This window comes from Anopheles aquasalis, chromosome X, assembly GCF_943734665.1.
Source record: "Anopheles aquasalis chromosome X, idAnoAquaMG_Q_19, whole genome shotgun sequence".
Taxonomy (NCBI): domain Eukaryota; kingdom Metazoa; phylum Arthropoda; class Insecta; order Diptera; family Culicidae; genus Anopheles; species Anopheles aquasalis.
This window is the reverse complement of record NC_064876.1, coordinates 7,367,571-7,389,023: the sequence shown is the minus strand read 5'-3', so window position 1 is coordinate 7,389,023 and position 21,453 is coordinate 7,367,571. Positions and strand designations below refer to the sequence as shown.

Genomic DNA, 21,453 nt, shown 5'->3' with positions numbered 1-21,453 from the left:
CTTTTTGAGATGGAGGATTTATTCAATCGGCTAGAAAACGCCGGCCAAGAATTGGCAGAAAATCTAAGAGTCGCAATGATTCTCAGAAGCCTGCCCAGTTGGTACGACACGCATTAGAACGGCATTAGAAAGCCGCTCGGACAACGACCTCACGTTGGAATTGGTGAAGAGGAAACTTCTAGACGAAGCCACCAAACACGAACAAACGTGTAGCAGTTCGGCGATGAAAGCCAGCCACAGCAAGGCAAAGTTCAGCAAGAAAAACAATGCATGCCATTATTGCGGCAAACCAGGCCACATGCAGGCAGAATGCCGCAAGCGAACGCGAGATCTGCAGAACAAAAGGTCCGCAACGAACGAGCAGAGAAAGCAACGAGAAGAAACGGTATCGTTCGCGCTGGCAACCAGAGACGGGAAAGAGAGCCCAAACCCCAAGCCATGGATCGTCGATTCCGGTGCAACAAGGCACACAGTAGCTGATCGACAGTGCTTCGGGGAAATAAGCGGCAGTGAAGTAAGGTTCATCAATCTAGCAGACGGTAAACAGGCCACCGTACAAGGTCAAGGCACGTGTACCATCACATGTGTTGACGACCACGGATCGCGCCGCGAGGTGAAGTTGAGTTCCGCACTCTACACCCCCACCCTTTCCATGAACCTGATATCGGTTGCGGCACTAATCGAAAAGCAAGCCACAGTTACCTTCAACGCAAACGGCTGCCGCATAATGGAAGGAAATGCCACCGTTGCCATAGCCAACCTCAAAGATGGGTTATTCGAGGTAAAGCAGCCTACAGACGTCGCGATGGCGGCTGAAGCTAAACACGAAAAGTGCAAACATGTATGGCATCGCAGATTCGGTCACCGTGACACAAAAGCAATCGCTCAGCTGAAAGAAAACAATCTCGTGGAAGGACTAACCATGAAAAAGTGCGAAGTTAACGAAAATTGCGAGTGTTGCTTAAAAGGGAAAACCGTGCGTACCCCCTTCCCAAGCGAATCATTATCAGCGTCACAGTCGGTCATAGACCTAATTCACACCGATGTTTGCGGACCAATTGACGTACCGTCATGCAGCGGTTATAAATATTTCATGACGATGATCGACGATTTTAGCCGGCACTGTACCGTATACTTTCTCAAGGAAAAAGCAGAAGTCATAACAAAGATTATGGACTATGTGAAGATGGCCAAAACACAGTTTCGTAAAACGCCAAAGGCAATACGATCAGATCAAGGCGGAGAATACAGCAGCAAAAATCTGCAAAATTTCTACAAGCGCGAAGGAATCAAACCTTAATATACCGCCAGCTACAGTCCACAACAAAACGGGGTAGCAGAGCGCAAGAACCGTTCCCTTATCGAAATGGTAAGATGTATGTTATTTGACGCACAGCTGGAGCAAAAATACTGGGCGGAGGCCATAAATACGGCAGTATATCTGCAAAACATCTCGCCCACCAAACCGCGCGACAACACACCATATGAAACCTGGCATGGTGTAAAACCGAAAGTCAACCATCTTCGGATCTTCGGTTGTGATGCGTGGGCCCACATTCCAAAAACAAAACGGAAGAAATTGGGTGCCACAGCTCAGAAATTAACCTTCGTAGGTTACTCCAACGATCACAAAGCATATCGCCTGCTAGATAAAACCACGAATGAAATACATATCAGCCGTGACGTAAAGTTCGTTGAGTAAGCACTTTGCTCAGAGAAAGCAAAAGACGATTCGGAAACGCGTCATCAAAGTAAGAAAGCCCAGGAAGTAAAAATCGACGCCACATCAAACGAAAACCAGATAACAATAGAAACACAAGCCGATCCTGAAGTTCAGCCAGTGATTGAAGAAACAAGAGAAATTGTATCGGAAGAAGACTCAGATACTGAGCCGAGACGATCGACTCGTCCAACGAAAGGCGTACCACCCAATCGACTAATTGCTAACGTCACTAAGCATCAGATTGATGAACCACGCACCTACAGTGAAGCAATTGAAAGCCCAGAATCCGCGGCATGGAGAACAGCCATGCAGGAGGAGATCAATGCGCTACACGAGAACAATACATGGGAGCTAGTTCATCTCCCCCCAGGGCGCAAAGCAATAGGGTGCAAATGGACATACAAAAGAAAAGAAAACGAAAATGGGGAAATAGTTCGACACAAGGCGAGGCTTGTCGCACAAGGTTACTCACAAAAGTTCGGTCACGATTATGACGAAGTAATCGCCCCAGCAATAAGACAGGCTACATTCCGAACCATCCTGACTATGGCAAGCAAACATAACATGATAGTAAAACATCTGGACATCAAAAATGCCTACCTTCATGCAGAGTTACAGGAGGACATTTACATGAAACAGCCACCGGGCTTCAGCCAAGAGAACGATTTGGTTTGCCACCTAAAGAAGAGCCTATACGGTCTAAAGCAGTCCGCCAGAGCGTGGAACACAAAGATCAATAGAGTTCTCAAAGAAATGCAGTTCCAACAGGCAGAAGCAGATCAATGTCTTTATATCCATACCCACGAAGGTAAACAGGATTACATACTAATATACGTCGACGACATAGTAGCGGTTTATAACTCAAAGGAGGAGTACGAAGAGCTAGAACAGCACTTCAAGCTTTCCTGTCTAGGGGACATCAAACACTTTTTGGGAATTCGGGTTGTAAATAACGGCAATCGTTACACACTCGACCAAGAAAGTTACATCGAGAAGTTAATCCTGCGATTCGGGCACGAGCAAGCTAAGACATCAAAAGTGCCGATTGATCCCGCATACTTAAAGCAAAAGGAGGAGAGCGAATTGCCAACCAACACTTCATACCGCAGCTTAGTAGGCAGTTTGCTTTACGTTTCGGTCAACACTCGGCCGGACATCTGCTTATCGGTCTCAATGCTTGGAAGAAAAGTCGAAAACCCAACCAACCGAGACTGGACAGAAGCAAAACGAGTCCTCCGCTACCTGAAGGCCACGAAGAAACATCGCCTACACTTAGGGACAACATCGAAAACAACAGAGTGCTTCGTAGACGCCGATTGGGCAGGTGACGAAGCAGACCGAAAGTCACATTCAGGATTCCTGTTAAAATTCGGCGGTGCCCACGACTGGGGCACGCGAAAGCAATCGTGCGTTGCTTTATCTTCAACGGAGGCCGAATTCGTCGCGCTGGCGGATGGCTGCCAGCAACTGATGTGGTTCAGGAAGTTACTCAGTGACCTACAACAACTTCCGCCGGGACCCATCACCATTTGGGAGGACAACCAGTCCTGCATCAAGATCGTCGAAACGGAGCGTATCGACAGACGGTCGAAACACATCGATACCAAGTACCAGTTCACGAGGGACTTGTACCTTCCTCTGGCATCACTCTTCAGTACCGACCAACCGATCAGATGGAAGCGGACATGATGACGAAACCGCTCGAGCGCATCAAACTCGAACGACACCGCACAGCCGTGGGAGTCCGGAACCACGAAGATCCTTAACCCAGCATCGTTGAGGAGGAGTGTCGGGCATATTGAGAATCCCCTCGATTGCACCGATGCCGGAGAGCGAGAGAGCCGACGCTCTCTTCTTCCGGAGCGTTCTTCCAGAGAGTCACGGCACTCTCTCATATCGAGTTGAGTCGCGTTCCAACCGTCCTACCAACCGCATGTAACATACGTGAATAAAACCACTGTACTTTCTATTACCACTGCCTCTAACAATTTCTTCTAATTCCACTGCCTCTAACAAAAACATGTGTCACAAAAAAAAATTAAATACCGAAGTTCCCCCTTAATGGTACAGGATCGGTGCCGCGTTAATATAGTGGCCTTAGTATATCGGGTTCGGTTCTGCATATCGAGTTGAATCGAGTGTAGTTAAGATTTGCGTCAGTTGGGAGATTCGGGTCATTTCATTTGCATTGTTTCCCCACATCTCTCGAGTCGCATGCATCGAAATTGATCGATTCCTAAATGCTGATAAATCTGATCAATTAGCAATCGAGCATAAGCCATAAGATTACTTAAACAGTGCGGTTCCATTTGAGGAAAGGACAGTAAACCATTCCTACCGCGATTCCATTCTGGCGCATACACCAAGTCTCTTGATTGTTTGCTTGTTCCATTAGGCCTTGCCAGTCAGTGCCCTAACCGATTTTCACGAAAATCAAATCGGAAATATCAGTAAAATGGGGTTTTCCATTCATTTTCGTGGGTCAAAATCATTCATTGGATACATTTTTCGCTTTTCGATTTCACGCGCACGTTTCTCAAAAACCAAGTTGCCTGCGCGATTCTCTCTCTGGTTTCTCCACCACAGCACGCTCTGCACTCGCGCTTTTTTTTCTTCTCGCCTACTGTACGCTCGCGTACTCTCGCTTCGAGCGGTGGTGGAATTCGCGGGCAGAATTTTGTCTCGCTCGCGCTCGTTGAACGCACCTGTATTGCATCTCGCTCAGCGCGACGCTCTCCCTTTCCCGCTCGCTCTTGCTTCTTTTGTGATTTGGCATCTCTTTCCTCGGTGTTACTCTCCCCTTCACGTTCGCGCTCACGTCGTAGATGGTCATTTGCGGTCTCGCTCAGCGTTACTGCTTACTAAAATTTGTACAGGGTGCGCCATCAGGATGTTTCGTATTTTAAAGTTGAATAACTCTGTCATTTTTCAACCGATTTGGATAAGTAGGCCAGTTTCTGAAACGTCATTCTATGCCATTTTAGTAATGTATCACTTCACGACAAAAGAGCGGACAGAAATTGTCACACTTTATAGTCAAAAAAATCGGTCAATAGTGAAAGCTGCGGTCGAGCAATGGATGGTGAATCCTCGTTCGCCGCATATGACGGCGCTGGGGTTTTTTCGGTGGTTCTATTTGAAAATCAAGGTTTATACCAACACACCGAAGACTATGAAAAAACTTAGAGCAAATATTGGAGCTGAAATTGCCAAAACAACTCCCAAAATGTTGTCAAAACAATGTAAAATGCCCGAAAAAGAGCCTCTTTTTTATATGTCGAATGAAGGCGGTCATTTGATCGATATCATATTTTGAGTATGGCAGAATAAATTTCATAGAATAACCTAAATAAAACTGGTTTATTTTTTAAAATCGGTTGAAAAATGACAGAGTTATTCAACTTTAAAATAGGAAACATCCTGATGGCGCCCCCTGTATAGTGATTGGACACGGTGTAATGGGTTATTTAGCCAGTTCAATTTCTGTTACAAAACGCTGATACCATGCAATTTAATTGAGGAGATTTAGCTATTTGTTTTTACCACTTACCATTCTCCAACGTGGTGTAGGTGAACTCCAGGAACAGATCGTTTAGCTCCGTCAGCGAGAGCTCCGTTGAGCGGATCCGTACCGTCAGGGCGTTGCCACTGCTGACGATGGCTGGAGGAATGTGGTAACCGTGGCCCATATAACGTACTGCAGCACCAATGGTCTCCGCATCACCATCCAGTACGTCTAGCGTGACGTTACCAATACTCACATGGACAAAGGAGAGTGTGATGCGCTCCGTTTCCTGCGGTGCTGTCAGTACCCAGGCGCACTCCTTCGTCGCGACCAGCATGTGCGCTGTGTCGAGATTGACGCGGCCCGGTTTCTTGACCAATATTTGTGCGCCACAGTTCTGTGCCGGAAAGACAAATGGGATGTAAGTCGTAGAGGTCGCGAGTGTGCAAGTCTGCGCAAGATACCGTGACGTAGCTGGCCTGGAAGCCTTTGTAGCTGTACAGGTCGTTCGAGCGGAAGGTAACCAGCAGCGCGTGCCGGATGGACGAAACTGTGCTGGGCAATGCGTTCGACCCGACAACGGTTCCGCAAGCAACTAGCAGTAGGTGTTCCCGCGCCGGGACAACACCGTCGTACACCTGGAGCGCATCGTTCGTGCAGTTGTCCGATGGTTCGAGGACGAACTCGTCGATCGTAAGCCGTAGTGTGTGCGAGAGCTCCGTCAAGATGAGCCATTCGCAGCTGGTGTTCACTGGGTAGGGTGCCGGGTAGTTGGGCGTATTGATTACACCATGGGGCAGTATGTACGTACCTCCGCACTCTAAAGAAAGTAGGGAAGAGGGTGAGCAGACGCAGCAGCTGACAGTACTGGCATGATGGCCCATCAAACATTACTTACCGGCCGTACGTTCGAGGTACTTTGCCCGGAACCCACGGTACGAGGCGTCAATGTCACTTGACCAAAACTTGACGTACAGCTGGTGTCCGGTGCTGACGAACCGGAGCGGAGCCTCCGTCCCATCGTGACAGATTGTCGTGATGAGGTGAAGGAAGTTGGCATCGTTCGCGACCATCACCCCATCCGATCGGCAGCCAGCATTCGGCCGTAGCCGCAGCTCTTCGAACATCAGCATAATCTGTTGCCCCGGTTCGGTTACGATCTGCCACAGACACTCGGTATTCCTGGGGTACGAGTGGGGGAATCCGGGAGAGCTGAAGTCCTGCGTAACGCCCGGATTCTGGTACGTCGTCAACAATCCACCGCAGCCCTCGATGCTCCACTCGAGCTGGAATCCGTAACGCTCCATGCCGCTGCTGCCATTGCTGGCCGAGTGAAACACCAACTCGATCGTGTTGCCCAGGCTAACGAACGTACGGGGCGGTGCGGTACAGTAACGATGTCGTACCGGCAGATCCGACGTCGCATCCGGTTGACGTACCTCCAGGTAATCGTAGGGACAGTACTGACTCGCGGTACTGCTCGTAGCGTCCCCGTAACGGGACTCCATCCGAAAGAATCTGCACTCGAGTCGGATTCGGTTACCGCGCGGTACCACAATCTTCCACTGGCAGTCCAGCCCGGGTGGGTAGGGATCGGGAAAGTTTGGTGATTCTAGGACACCCCGCCGACCGCTGGTGATGTTGTTCCGGCAGACCAGCTCGTACTCTAGCCGGAAACCACCAGCTCCCTGATAGGTGTCGGTCGATTGCAACCGGAGGTACGCGTGGTTTGTGGTCGTTTGGGGCAGGATGGTCGGCCCAACGTGACCGCAGAACCGACCCAACCGGTGACCCCCGGTGTCGGTACCATCGTACACGTCCAGGTAGTCGTGCCGGCACGGTTCACTGTCTGCCAGGTACAGGCTGGTCACCAGGAATCGTATGGTCGAACCCTGGGCGACGATGATACGCCAACTGCAACTTCCGTTGTGTCCGTACGCGAGCGGATAGTTTGGTGAGATGATCATACCGGATGGCGCGGTTAGCACTCCGCCACAGCCCGTCGTCGAAGCGTCCCACTCGAGATGGAAACCCCTGGCGCTACCCAAACCGTCGGAGAAGAAGTGTAGGTACAGCTGGTGACCGGAGGAGATCGTATCGTTGAAATCCTCGTCATCCAGGTGACCACAGAACGTCCCGAGCAGGGGCGACTGGTCGTTGCCACCGTTCCGGATCGTTAATCCATCGAACCGACATCCACTGTCCTGCTGTTCCACCTCGAACGAACGCACGAGCAGCCGGATCTGCAGTCCCATCGGAACGTCGATCGTCCAAACGCAGTTCCGGTTCGAGGCGTACTGATACGGCCAACCGGGTGACTTTATCACGCCGTTCGTCCCGGAGTACGAGCCACCGCAAGCTAATGATCAGCATTCATGCAAAAAAAAGTTAGAGAAAATTGTATGTCATTAAATAAATAAACAAAAAAAACAACGTTTCCAAAGACGATGCCCTTCCAGTAGCATTAAAAACTACTGGACCGATCGATTTGAAATTTTTCTGATGCGAAGCAACAAAGACTTAGTGACTGGGCAGTACGAGCCAGGCCAACCGTCAGTTTGGATTGTTTATTGATTTCGAAACTATTCGAAACAACGAGTTGAAGTTCCGACAATCGAGCAAACAATCGACGAACCCTAGAGTCGTCACGACTAGGAGGCGTAGCAACTGGGAGAATAAGCACCTAAGGATGATCCAGAAAACAAATAATTCAAGTACACTTTCGAGATCCACGCGGAAATAATGATGACTAAAGCAGTTGTCTCTAATGGTTTGAAAATGCCTCAAGTTTTCATGAAATCCCATATTAAAATGAATATTGATTTGCATATATTTTTTTTGAAGAAACACGTTGTACCATAAATTAAAGCAAACTTCGACACTCCAGAAAAAGTTGAGTTTCAGCAAGATGGAGGCCCCTGCGATACGTGTTAACGGACTCAAACATGGTTGAAGGAGAACATTAATTTTTGGACGAAAGATTTATGCCCTCCAAGTGGTCCTGAATTAAATCGGTTGGGCGTTTGTTCGTCCTAAGACCTGTGAATCGTCACCCATGCGGCTGGCTCGCTGATATCATTTATCACCAAACCCTGTTCTTCTAAGTTGGACACCTATTTTACCGAAAGTGTTCTCGAATTCGTAACCGCTTGGAGAAATTAATTGAGAAAGTAGGCTAACAAATAATCTAATTTTGTTTGTTTTTGATAAGCAATGAAATAAAGAGCCAATTTAAATATTTTAAAACAGTAGAAAACCTACAAAAATGGCTTTGAACTTCGCTACAGGATTTTCTAATTTTTTATGGTACACCCTATAACGTATAACGCGCGCGGAATTTTGTCTCGCTCGCGCTTGCTTCTTTTGCGATTTGGCATCTCTCTCCTAGACGACACTCTCCCCTTCTCGCTCGCACCAACGTCGTAGATGGCATTTGCGGTCTCGCTTGGCGACGCTCCGGACTAAAATTTGCATATGGACTAGGTAAGCGGCCCGGTTACAGAGCTACGCACGAAAGCAGGATTATTTTGATTTTCACTAGGTAAGCGGCCCGGTTACAGAGCTAGGCACGAAAGCAGGATTATTTTGAATTTCATTATTTTTCTCTTTCCCTAGCATACAAAAATGCTCTTCCATGTCATTCTAATGTTACCCATCTCAACTTTATCAAAGAGGCTCGATAGCTACACATTTTTGTTATCTTCACGGCATGAACATTGCTGCTGGCGAATGCAGCGGTTAATAAGCCAACTCGCAGCCATGTGCTCTGATAGCTAAACCGCCCGGTTACAGAGCCTCGTGTGAAAAAATGATTGTTTGAAATTATTCCTTTTCCATTTCTCACCAAACAATCAAACATGTCCCTCAATTCCATTTTAACCATTTCCATGTTGACTCATTTTCAGTTTGATTCCTTACAATTCCGAGCGTTTGCTCGCGATGTCACCGGAGGAAGGGCTCTCGTGAATCGATGTAAGATTAAGCCGTGATCATATTCTTCAGCGGCTAAAGTGGTGCAGCAACTGATCTTGCACCAGGTTGATTGTCATTGTGCCTCCCGGTTCAGGTCCAGGTCCTGCAAGTTGTCACCGTATGGAATAGTAAAGCAGGCGCGTCCCATTGACCAGCTCCCGTTCAGCTTTGCCGCTTTCAGTGCATCTCGATACCGGAAAGGTGAACCATTTCCTAATCGCTTTCCTAATCGTTAGCCGCTCCACAATGCTGCCGTTGATGGCTGTCTGGCCCATCTTTTTGATTTTCGAAGAGCATAATTTTACCCTTGATCCTAACACATGTTGTAATGGTTTGATTCATCATTTGATTAGCCGTTGTCTTCGGTACGATCTGGCTATAATCAAACAGCCCTACAGCATATCCACCGAACAGCCGAAACCTGCCGATAATATTTTGCAGTGGCATGCATTGCCCATGGCAAAAGCACGTCAGACAACATCAGAGCCAGAACAATCTTCGATTGGCTTCGGGTTCTAATGCAAGGAATGCAAAGATGACTCTTTCGCAACGGGAGCTTCCATCAGGTCCAGGTGTAATATCTGGCCCATCGAGGCGGGCAGGCCGTTCTGATAGCATAAAAGCAATCGCAGACGGACAGTGAACCATTCCTCCTACCGCGATTGTACTTTGTCGCATGCAGCGAGTGCAGTGCGCGTTTGCCTGTGGCATTATGCCTTGGCGGCCAGCGACAGGATCGGTGCCGCGTTAATATAGCCTTAGTATGTCGGGTTCTATCCCTAAATGCTGATAAATCTGATCAATTAGCAATCGAGCATAAGCCATAAGATTACTTAACAGTGCGGTGCCATTTGTGGAAAGGACAGTAAAACAATCCTACCGCGATTCCATTCTGGCGCATGCACCGAGTCTCTTGATTGTTTGCTTGTTCCATTAGGCCTTGCAGGCCAGTGGCAACATATCGATATCGATCAGCAATATATCGATAAAATAATCATTGGATGCATGTTTTTGCTTTTCCATATCACGCGCACGTTTTTGAAAAACCAAGCTGCTTAAGCCATTCGCTCTCCAGCCAGGCGCGCTCTGCTCTCCCGTGCGCCTTATGCTCGCGCACTCTCTGACCGCCGTGGTCGCATACGGCAAGTGCAGTGCCCGTTTGCTTGTCCCATTATGCCTTGCCAGTCAGTGCCCTAACCGATTTTCACGAAAATCAAATCGGAAATATCAGTAAAATGGGGTTTTCCATGCATTTTCGTGGGTCAAAATCATTCATTGGATGCATTTTTCGCTTTTCCATTCCACGCGCACGTTTTTGAAAAACCAAGTTGCCTGCGCCATTCGCTCTCCGGTTTCTCCACCACAGCACGCTCTGCACTCGCGCTTTTTTTTTTCTTCTCGCCTACTGTACGCTCGCGTACTCTCGCTTCGAGCGGTGGTGGAATTCGCGGGCAGAATTTTGTCTCGCTCGCGCTCGTTGAATGCACCTGTATTGCATCTCGCTCTGCGTTACTCTCCCCTTCTCGTTCGCGCTCACGTCGTAGATGGTAGTAATCTCCTAATCAAAATTTGTATAGGGACTAGGTAAACGACCCGGTTGCAGAGCTACGCACGAAAGCAGGATTATTTTGAATTTCATTATTTTTCTCTTTCCCTAGCATACAAAAATGCTCTTCCATGTCATTCTAATGTTACCCATCTCTACTTTATCAAAGAGGCTCGATAGCTACACATTTTTGTTATCTTCACGGCATGAACATTCCTGCTGGCGAATGCAGCGGTTAATAAGCCAACTCGCAGCCATGTGCTCTGATAGCTAAACCGCCCGTTTAAAGAGCCTCGTTTGAAAAAATGATTGTTTGAAATTATTCCTTTTTCATGTTGACTCTTTTTCAATTTCTTACAATTCCGAGCGTTTGCTCGCGATGTCACCGGAGGAAGGGCTCTCGTGAATCGTTGTAAGATTAAGCCGTGATCATATTCTTCAGCGGCCAACGTGGTGCAGCGACTGACCTTGCACCAGGTTGATTGTCATTGCCTCCCGGTTCAGGTCCAGGTCCTGCAAGTTGTCACCGTATGGAACAGTAAAGCAGGCGCGTCCCATTGCCCAGCTCCCGTTCAGCTTTGCCGCTTTCAGTGCACCTCGATACTGGAAAGGTGAACCATTTCCTAATCGCTTTCCTAATCGGTAGCCACTCCACAATGCTGCCGTTGATGGCTGTCTGGCCCATCTTTTTGATTTTCGAAGAGCATAATTTTACCCTTGATCCTAACACATGCTGTAATGGTTTGATTCACCATTTGATTAGCCGTTGTCTTCGGTACGATCTGGCTATAATCAAACAGCCCTACAGCATATCCACCGAACAGCCGAAACCTGCCGATAATATTTTGCAGTGCCATGCATTGCCCATGGCAAAAGCACGTGAGACAACATCAGAGCCAGAACAATCTTCGATTGACTTCGGGTTCTAATGCAAGGAATGCAAAGATGACTCTTTCGCAACGGGAGCTTCTATCAGGTCCAGGTGTAATATCTGGCCCATCGAGGCGAGCAGGACCGTTCTGATAGCATAGAAGCAATCGCAGACGGAGAGTGAACCATTCCACCTACCGCGACTGTATTTTGTCGCATGCAGCGAGTGCAGTGCGCGTTTGCCTGTGGCATTATGCCTTGACGGCCAGCGACAGGATCGGTGCCGCGTTAATATAGTGGCCTTAGTATGTCGGGTTCAATCCCTAAATGCTGATAAATCTGATCAATTAGCAATCGTGCATAAGCCATAAGATTACTTAAACAGTGCGGTGCCATTTGTGGAAATGACAGTAAAACAATCCTACCGCGATTCCATTCTGGCGCATGCACCGAGTCTCTTGATTGTTTGCTTGTTCCATTAGGCCTTGCAGGCCAGTGGCAACATATCGATATCGATCGGCAATATATCGATAAAATAATCATTGGATGCATTTGTTTGCTTTTCCATTTCACGCGCACGTTTTTGGAAAACCAAGCTGCTTAAGCCATTCGCTCTCCACCCAGGCGCGCTCTGCTCTCCCGTGCGCCTTATGCTCGCGCACTCTCTGACCGCCGTGGTCGCATACGGCAAGTGCAGTGCCCGTTTGCTTGTCCCATTATGCCTTGCCAGTCGGTGCCCCAACCGATTTTCACGAAAATCAAATCGGAAATATCAGTAAAATGGGGTTCCATTCATTTTCGTGGGTCAAAATCATTCATTGGATGCATTTTTCACTTTTCGATTTCACGCGCACGTTTCTGCAAAACCAAGTTGCCTGCGCAATTCTCTCTCTGGTTTCTCCACCACAGCACGCTCTGCACTCGCGCTTTTTTTTTCTTCTCGCCTACTGTACGCTCGCGTACTCTCGCTTCGAGCGGTGGTGGAATTCGCGGGCAGAATTTTGTCTCGCTCGCGCTCGTTGAATGCACCTGTATTGCATCTCGCTCTGCGTTACTCTCCCCTTCTCGTTCGCGCTCACGTCGTAGATGGTCATTTGCGGTCTCGCTCGGCGTCGCTCCTAATCAAAATTTGTATAGGGACTAGGTAAGCGGCCCGGTTACAGGGCGATGCACGAAAGCAGAATTATTTGGAATTTCTTTGTTTTCCTATTTACTTAACATACCAAAATGCTCTTCCATGTCATTCTAATGTTACCCATCTCTACTTTATCAAAGAGGCTCGATAGCTACACATTTTTGTTATCTTCGCGGCATGAACATTGCTGCTGGCGAATGCAGCGGTTGATAAGCCAACTCCCAGCCATGTGCTGTGATAGCTAAACCGCCCGGTTACAGAGCCTCGTTTGAAAGAATGATTGTTTGAAATTATTCCTTTTTCATTTCTCACCAAACAATCAAACATGTCCCTCCATTCCATTTTAACCATTTCCATGTTGACTCATTTTCAATTTGATTCCTTACAATTCCGAGTGTTTGCTCGCGATGTCACCGGAGAAAGGGCTCTCGTGGTGCAGCGACTGACCTTGGGCCAGGTTGATTGTCATTGCCTCCCGGTTCAGGTCCAGGTCCTGCAAGTTGTCACCGTATGGAACAGTAAAGCAGGCGCGTCCCATTGCCCAGCTCCCGTTCAGCATTGCCGCATCCGTGTCTATGTATATCGCCTCAATTTTTTTCAGTGCACCTCGATACTGGAAAGGTGAACCATTTCCTAATCGTTTTCCTAATCGGTAGCCACTCCACAATGTTGCCATTGATGGCTGTCTGGCCCATCTTTTTGATTTCCGAAGAGCATAATTTTACCCTTGATCCTAGCACATGCTGTAATGGTTTGTATCATCATATGATAAGCCGTTGTCTTCGGTACGATCTGGCGATAATCAAACAGCCCTACAGCATATCCACCGAACAGCCGAAACCTGCCGATAATATTTTGCAGTGCCATGCATTGCCCATGGCAAAAGCACGTGAGACAACATCAGAGCCAGAACAATCTTCGATTGACTTCAGGTTCTAATGCAAGGAATGCAAAGATGACTCTTTCGCAACGGGAGCTTCTATCAGGTCCAGGTGTAATATCTGGCCCATCGAGGCGAGCAGGACCGTTCTGATAGCATAGAAGCAATCGCAGACGGAGAGTGAACCATTCCACCTACCGCGACTGTATTTTGTCGCATGCAGCGAGTGCAGTGCGCGTTTGCCTGTGGCATTATGCCTTGACGGCCAGCGACAGGATCGGTGCCGCGTTAATATAGTGGCCTTAGTATGTCGGGTTCAATCCCTAAATGCTGGTAAATCTGATCAATTAGCAATCGTGCATAAGCCATAAGATTACTTAAACAGTGCGGTGCCATTTGTGGAAATGACAGTAAAACAATCCTACCGCGATTCCATTCTGGCGCATGCACCGAGTCTCTTGATTGTTTGCTTGTTCCATTAGGCCTTGCAGGCCAGTGGCAACATATCGATATCGATCGGCAATATATGGATAAAATAATCATTGGATGCATTTTTTTGCTTTTCCATTTCACGCGCACGTTTTTGAAAAACCAAGCTGCTTGAGGCATTTGTTCTCCACCAAGGCGCGCTCTGCTCTCCCGTGCGCCTTATGCTCGCGCACTCTCTGACCGCCGTGGTCGCATACGGCAAGTGCAGTGCCCGTTTGCTTGTCCCATTATGCCTTGCCAGTCGGTGCCCCAACCGATTTTCACGAAAATCAAATCGGAAATATCAGTAAAATGGGGTTTTCCATTCATTTTCGTGGGTCAAAATGATTCATTGGATGCATTTTTAGCTTTTCCATTCCACGCGCACGTTTTTGAAAAACCAAGTTGCCTGCGCCATTCGCGCTCTCTGGTTTCTCCACCACAGCACGCTCTGCTCTCGCACGTTTTTTTCCTCCCGCACACTGTACGCTCGCGTACTCTCGCTTCGAGCGGTGGTGGAATTCGCGGGCAGAATTTTGTCTCGCTCGCGCTCGTTGAATGCACCTGTATTGCATCTCGCTCGGCGTTACTCTCCCCTTCTCGTTCGCGCTCACGTCGTAGATGGTCATTTGCGGTCTCGCTCGGCGTCGCTCCTAATCAAAATTTGTATAGGGACTAGGTAAGCGGCCCGGTTACAGAGCTACGCACGAAAGCAGGATTATTATGAATTTCATTATTTTTCTCTTTCCCTAGCATACAAAAATGCTCTTCCATGTCATTCTAATGTTACCCATCTCAACTTTATCAAAGAGGCTCGATAGCTACACATTTTTGTTATCTTAACGGCATGAACATTGCTGCTGGCGAATGCAGCGGTTAATAAGCCAACTCCCAGCAATGTGCTCTGATAGCTAAACCGCCCGGTTACAGAGCCTCGTGTGAAAAAATGATTGTTTGAAATTATTCCTTTTCCATTTCTCACCAAACAATCAAACATGTCCCTCCATTCCATTTTAACCATTTCCATGTTGACTCTTTTTCAGTTTGATTCCTTACAATTCCGAGCGTTTGCTCGCGATGTCACCGGAGGAAGGGCTCTCGTGAATCGATGTAAGATTAAGCCGTGATCATATTCTTCAGCGGCTAAAGTGGTGCAGCAACTGATCTTGCACCAGGTTGATTGTCATTGTGCCTCCCGGTTCAGGTCCAGGTCCTGCAAGATGTCACCGTATGGAATAGTAAAGCAGGCGCGTCCCATTGACCAGCTCCCGTTCAGCTTTGCCGCTTTCAGTGCACCTCGATACTGGAAAGGTGAACCATTTCCTAATCGCTTTCCTAATCGGTAGCCACTCCACAATGCTGCCGTTGATGGCTGTCTGGCCCATCTTTTTGATTTTCGAAGAGCATAATTTTACCCTTGATCCTAACACATGTTGTAATGGTTTGATTCATCATTTGATTAGCCGTTGTCTTTGGTACGATCTGGTGATAATCAAACAGCCCTACAGCATATCCACCGAACATCCGAAACCTGCCGATAATATTTTGCAGTGGCATGCATTGCCCATGGCAAAAGCACGTGAGACAACATCAGAGCCAGAACAATCTTCGATTGGCTTCGGGTTCTAATGCAAGGAATGCAAAGATGACTCTTTAGCAACAGGAACTTCTATCAGGTCCAGGTGTAATATCTGGCCCATCGAGGCGGGCAGGCCGTTCTGATAGCATAAAAGCAATCGCAGACGGACAGTGAACCATTCCTCCTATCGCGACTGTATTTTGTTGCATGCAGCGAGTGCAGTGCGCGTTTGCCTGTGGCATTATGCCTTAACGGCCAGCGACAGGATCGGTGCCGCGTTAATATAGTGGCCTTAGTATGTCGGGTTCGGTTCTGCATATCGAGATGAATCGAGATGTATTTCAAGATTTGAGTAAGTTGGGAGATTCGAGCCATTTCATTTGCATTGTTTCCCCAAATCTCTCGAGTCGCCTGCATCGAAATAGATCTGATGCTGATGCTGCGAATGCTGATAAATCTGATCAATTAGCAATCGAGCATAAGCCATAAGATTACTTAAACAGTGCGGTGCCATTTGTGGAAAGGACAGTAAAACAATCCTACCGCGATTCCATTCTGGCGCATGCACCGAGTCTCTTGATTGTTTGCTTGTTCCATTAGGCCTTGCAGGCCAGTGGCAACATATCGATATCGATCGGCAATATATCGATAAAATAATCATTGGATGCATTTGTTTGCTTTTCCATTTCACGCGCACGTTTTTGGAAAACCAAGCTGCTTAAGCCATTCGCTCTCCACCCAGGCGCGCTCTGCTCTCCCGTGCGCCTTATGCTCGCGCACTCTCTGACCGCCGTGGTCGCATACGGCAAGTGCAGTGCCCGTTTGCTTGTCCCATTATGCCTTGCCAGTCAGTGCCCTAACCGATTTTCACGAAAATCAAATCGGAAATTTCAGTAAAATGGGGTTTTCCATTCATTTTCGTGGGTCAAAATGATTCATTGGATGCATTTTTAGCTTTTCCATTCCACGCGCACGTTTTTGAAAAACCAAGTTGCCTGCGCCATTTGCGCTCTCTGGTTTCTCCACCACAGCACGCTCTGCTCTCGCACGTTTTTTTCCTCCCGCACACTGTACGCTCGCGTACTCTCGCTTCGAGCGGTGGTGGAATTCGCGGGCAGAATTTTGTCTCGCTCGCGCTCGTTGAATGCACCTGTATTGCATCTCGCTCGGCGTTACTCTCCCCTTCTCGTTCGCGCTCACGCCGTAGATGGGCATTTGCGGTCTCGCTCAGCGTTACTCCCAATCAAAATTTGTACAGGGATTATGCCGGAGCTGCTGGCCGCTTGCAAAGATAGGAAAAACTTGCACTTACTCTGTTTCGTCTCGATGAAGGTGAACTGGAAGGCAAAACTTTCCTTCGGCGGTGCCGTGGGATCGGTGACGAAACGTATGGTCAGTAGCTCGCCCGCGCTGTTCATCGTCGGTGGCCTCTGCGAGCCACAGTACCGGCCCACCTGTCTGTTGCCGGCCTGGGTCGAGTTGTCGTACACTTCGATGTACTGCTGCAGACAGCGACCACTGGTCGCCGGCGGTTCCAGCTCGATGCTGTCCCAGCTAAGCAATATCGTATAACCGACCGGTGCCTCCAGGATCCACTCGCACCGACCATCCCGCTGATAGTGCTGATTCGTCTCCGCGATCGCTGGCGAATGGATGATGGGATCCTTGTCGTGTGTCAACACACCACCGCAGCCGACCTCGGAGAAGTGGAACCAACCCTTGAATCCACGGCCTGCAGATCGGCGACCATAGAAGACGTAGCGCAACCGGAGCACATTGCGAGTGGACCGTATTCGTTTCGACATCGAGCGTTTGCAGCCACCGCCAAGGAGGTTTCTTCTCGACAATGCATCATGCAGCTCAACGTAGCCCCACTCACAGTTAATGGTGTCGCCCTCTCCTAGATCCAGGTCGACGAAGTCGAACGATATGATGGAACCGAGCGGTGCGTGCATCACATATTCACACTGCAGCTCTCCCGAATAAAGCGACGGATAACCGGGCGAGATTAACGGCAGGTCCGGGTTAGTGAACGTACCGCCGCACTTCATGGCGTACGACAGGCGGAAGCTCTGCTTCGTCTGACGACGGCGAAACCGTACCAGGAGCATATTAGCCGTGGAGGTGAGCCGGTCAGGTGGAACCTGATCACCACAAAAACGTCCTAGGAACGGGTCCGCCGTACTGCGCCCATCGAATAGCTCCAGCTGCGCACCGTTATCGGTACACGATCCGTGGTCGCCCGTCCGCTCGAGGACGTCCAACTTGACAAAGCGGATCTCGACGCGTGTCCCTACCGGTAGACTGATCTGATACTCACATACCAGCCAGTCCCGTGGCTGGTCGTCGTCAGTTTGAGCGACGACCGGCGATGGTGTGCTGGCGATGATACCTACCGGCTGCGTATAGACGCCACCGCAATCGGCTTCGACCACGGTGTACTGGATCGTGAAGCTCACCTCACCATTGCCCGGATCCTGTTCGTGCTCGCTGTCGTGGAAGTAGAGCATAGCCTCGCTGCCCGACGTTGTCAGCGGGCTTGGGTGCGATTCAGTGCCGCAGTATTTCGCGAGCACCGTACCCTTGTCCTCATCGATCCCGTCCGTTAACTGTACAAAGCTAGTGCGGCAATGTGACTGCTCGGACTTAGACAGCTGCAGCGTGACGAAGGAAAACTGTAGTCGACGGCCTGATTCGGTCTGTAGTTGCCACTTGCAATCCCAGTGTGACTGGCGGCGGTCATCCTGGGGCCACTGTATTGTACCGGGCTCTTCAACTATCATCCTACCTCCGCACACTGACTCAACGCTCTCCCAGTGTAGAGTGAAGCTATCGATTGGGAATGAGATTTCCGAATACAACCAGAGATACAGCGTGCTGGAGGTGGACGCGAGGTGACCATCGCCGTTAGGTAGCCCGGTGCCACAGTACCGACCAATAATCGGTGCTGCCGTCGAGTGTCCATCGTGGATCTGGGGAGTATAAAGGGTGTATTTGATTGCGAGACGGAGACAATCACTGACATATATAGAATACAGCTAAAAAAATAAATATCTACAACTCTGGAAAAATGCATACAGTCAGTTAAGGAGTTAAATATTTCTATTATCTTTGTGGTGGAGGGGGTAGAATACATGTGGTACGTACTGGTTCTCCTTATCTTTCTTCCTATCCCCCTGAAGATAATTTAAAGTTTCTGACAAATTTCATGGCTTATTTAGCCATTTAAATTTCTGGTAAAAACACAATACATACACCTCTATCCAATTGCATGGCTGAGCGCATGTTTGTAGCAGAAAATGGCTAAGTAACCCATTAGATGTGCCAGAAACTAAAAAATATCTTGAGGGGGATTAGGTGAAAGGAAAAGGGAGTCATTAAGTACCAAATACATCCCTTCTACTTCCTCCCCCTCCCAGACGATAAAAATATTTAACCCCTAGAATGTATGCAATTCGATAGGGGTGTATATATTTGTTTTTTACCAGAATACCTTACCTGCAACCACTCGGACTTGCACTCGCCACGAGAGCCGATGAGGCGAAACTGGCTGAAGGTGACATTCAGGGTAAACGTTTCGTTAGTTTTGATCAACCAGGCACACCGGGTGGAATGGCCGAGTGTCGTTTGGTTAAACTCCGGATAGTGTAGTGTTCCAGCGAGCTGATAGCGTTCGCTGTCGCACTCCTGTACCGCCGTCTGACAGTGCAGACCGGAATAGCCGGGCGGACAGCGGCATACCAAGCGCTCCCCATGCCACAGTTGGTCACAGTAGCCTCCGTTCTGGCACGGACTCGAATCACAGGGTGATGGGATGCGGCAATGCGGCTGCTCTGTCCCGGCTGGACATCGGCAACTGAAACTCGTTTCGTTCGTCACCACGCACGTACCACCGTTCTGTCAAACAGAGGAGCGCATGAAGGAGTGTATGGAGCGACTAACCCTCAGTAGTCCTTTCTTTACCTGACAGGGTGCACTAGCGCAGTGGTTCAACGGCTCGGCCTCGAACCTAGCACAGCCTGAGCTACCATAGCCCGATCCGATGTAACCCGGCAAGCACACGCAACCCGGTACAGTGCCATAGTCAACGCAGCGTGCCATCGGATGGCACTGGTCAGGAGTACAGCGGGAAGCTTGAGCTACGCACGTTCGACCACCTCCTGAATATGGACCACTGGACAGGCACCACAGCGAAAAGAACCCTATAACACAGCAACCAAAGAAGAATGTCGTTAAGTGTGTTAAATCGAAATCGAGTCATTACCCTCGTGTTGATGCAGGCCACTGAAGGTGCCGTACTGCAGCCCCCATTGTTTGTCTCGCACTCATCGATATCGGCACAGTAGAAGCCAGTGCCTGTGTAGCCGACCGGACAAAGGCCGCAGGCGAATGAGCCAGGCAAATTGATGCAATTTACCGCAGGATCCAGCGAGCAGTGGAACCCCGGACCCTCACACTCATCTACATCCACCGTACAGGATGGGGACAGCCCGTTTGTCTTCCAGCCCGGTTCGCACGCACACCGGAAGCCACTACCGTCGCTCGACTGCACGCACACACCATTACCGCACAGTTCGGCCCCGGCCAGATCACAGTCTTGTGTGTGCGCATTGCAATGGATACCACGCCAACCGTCGGCGCAGAGGCAGGAGTATCCGCCCGGTCGGTTCTGGCACGTGGCACCATTCTGGCAGCCAAGTCCGGTACCGGCGAGATGGTCACACTCATTCACGTCCTTCGCACAAGTGCGACCCTGCCAGCTGGCTGGGCAGAGGCACTGGAAGGAGCGGTACGAGCTGACGCAGGTGCCACCGTTCTGACATGGTCCGCTGGCGCAATGATCGGTTCGTACGCTCGTCTCCAGGGTTTCCAGTAGGATTTCGACTGACTTTACCCTCCGAGCAAGCAAATCAATGCGCAAACTCAACACCGTTACGTTGCCTTTCGTTGAGCTACGGAATGCATGGATTGCACATAAGTCATTGGCGCGTTCTCCAAGACCTCTCACTAGCAGTCAACCGCACACTTACGCCCGCTCCAGGTTGTCCAACTGCTTGAGCAATCCAAAAGGGCCATTGATGTTGGTGATCAGCAGTTGGAGTTGCTCGGCGGCGTTCTCTGACACCATCCCCCCCTGGCCTAGGTAGCCGCTGGGAGGCAACGATAATGGGTCGCCGGTAGTTGACCATTTCGCCATCGTTTGGAGCATCTGGTCTAAGTTGTGACTTCCAACGTTAACGTATCCAGCTCCTCGCACTGAAAACGTTATATTTTTGCCCATCGCCGGCTTAAAGATAATGTGACCATTGGACACGTACATTTTCGCTCTGTAAGGTGCAGGGTAACAGGGAAACCAAATGCAATAAATGATTGTGTTTTGAACTAAACCAGTAGTGACGACCTGCTATCTACAAATCAATTATTCGATACATTGCATCACTTACTGATCTTCCAGTCCTGCGGTCATCATGTGTTTTAGCGACAGGATGACCAACATGGTCAGTGTGAGCCGCATTCGAACCGGTTCTATTTGTCACTCTAGACTCTACACCGCTACTAAGTCCAGCTCATATGTTTCTTAGTACTACTTAAACGCACAGCAACTGAGCTAAGCATACGAACCATGCTCCTTTTTTATAGCATCCCGTGAATGCGGCTGAGCCAATGGTTGATAGTGACCTATCAGCGCCATGAAACCGATATCCACAACAAGAGGAGGCGGATAGCGAATGGATCGTTTTGCACGCCACCATGCTCACCATCGTTGCCAAGGCT

General features: G+C 49.1%; 1 protein-coding gene across 1 annotated transcript in view; it reads right to left on the bottom strand.

Moving 5' to 3' along the window:
- The window catches only part of LOC126577886 (cubilin homolog), a 39,287-nt gene extending 18,112 nt beyond the window's left edge, over positions 1-21,175 (bottom strand). Inside the window, 10 exon segments of the mRNA XM_050239940.1 lie at positions 5,274-5,625; positions 5,693-6,048; positions 6,127-7,587; positions 16,991-18,650; positions 19,177-19,575; positions 19,642-19,851; positions 19,854-19,880; positions 19,943-20,630; positions 20,709-21,005; positions 21,123-21,175. Of these exon segments, the coding sequence (XP_050095897.1) occupies positions 5,274-5,625; positions 5,693-6,048; positions 6,127-7,587; positions 16,991-18,650; positions 19,177-19,575; positions 19,642-19,851; positions 19,854-19,880; positions 19,943-20,630; positions 20,709-21,005; positions 21,123-21,175 (5,503 nt within the window).
- Between the last annotated feature and the right edge of the window lie 278 nt (positions 21,176-21,453).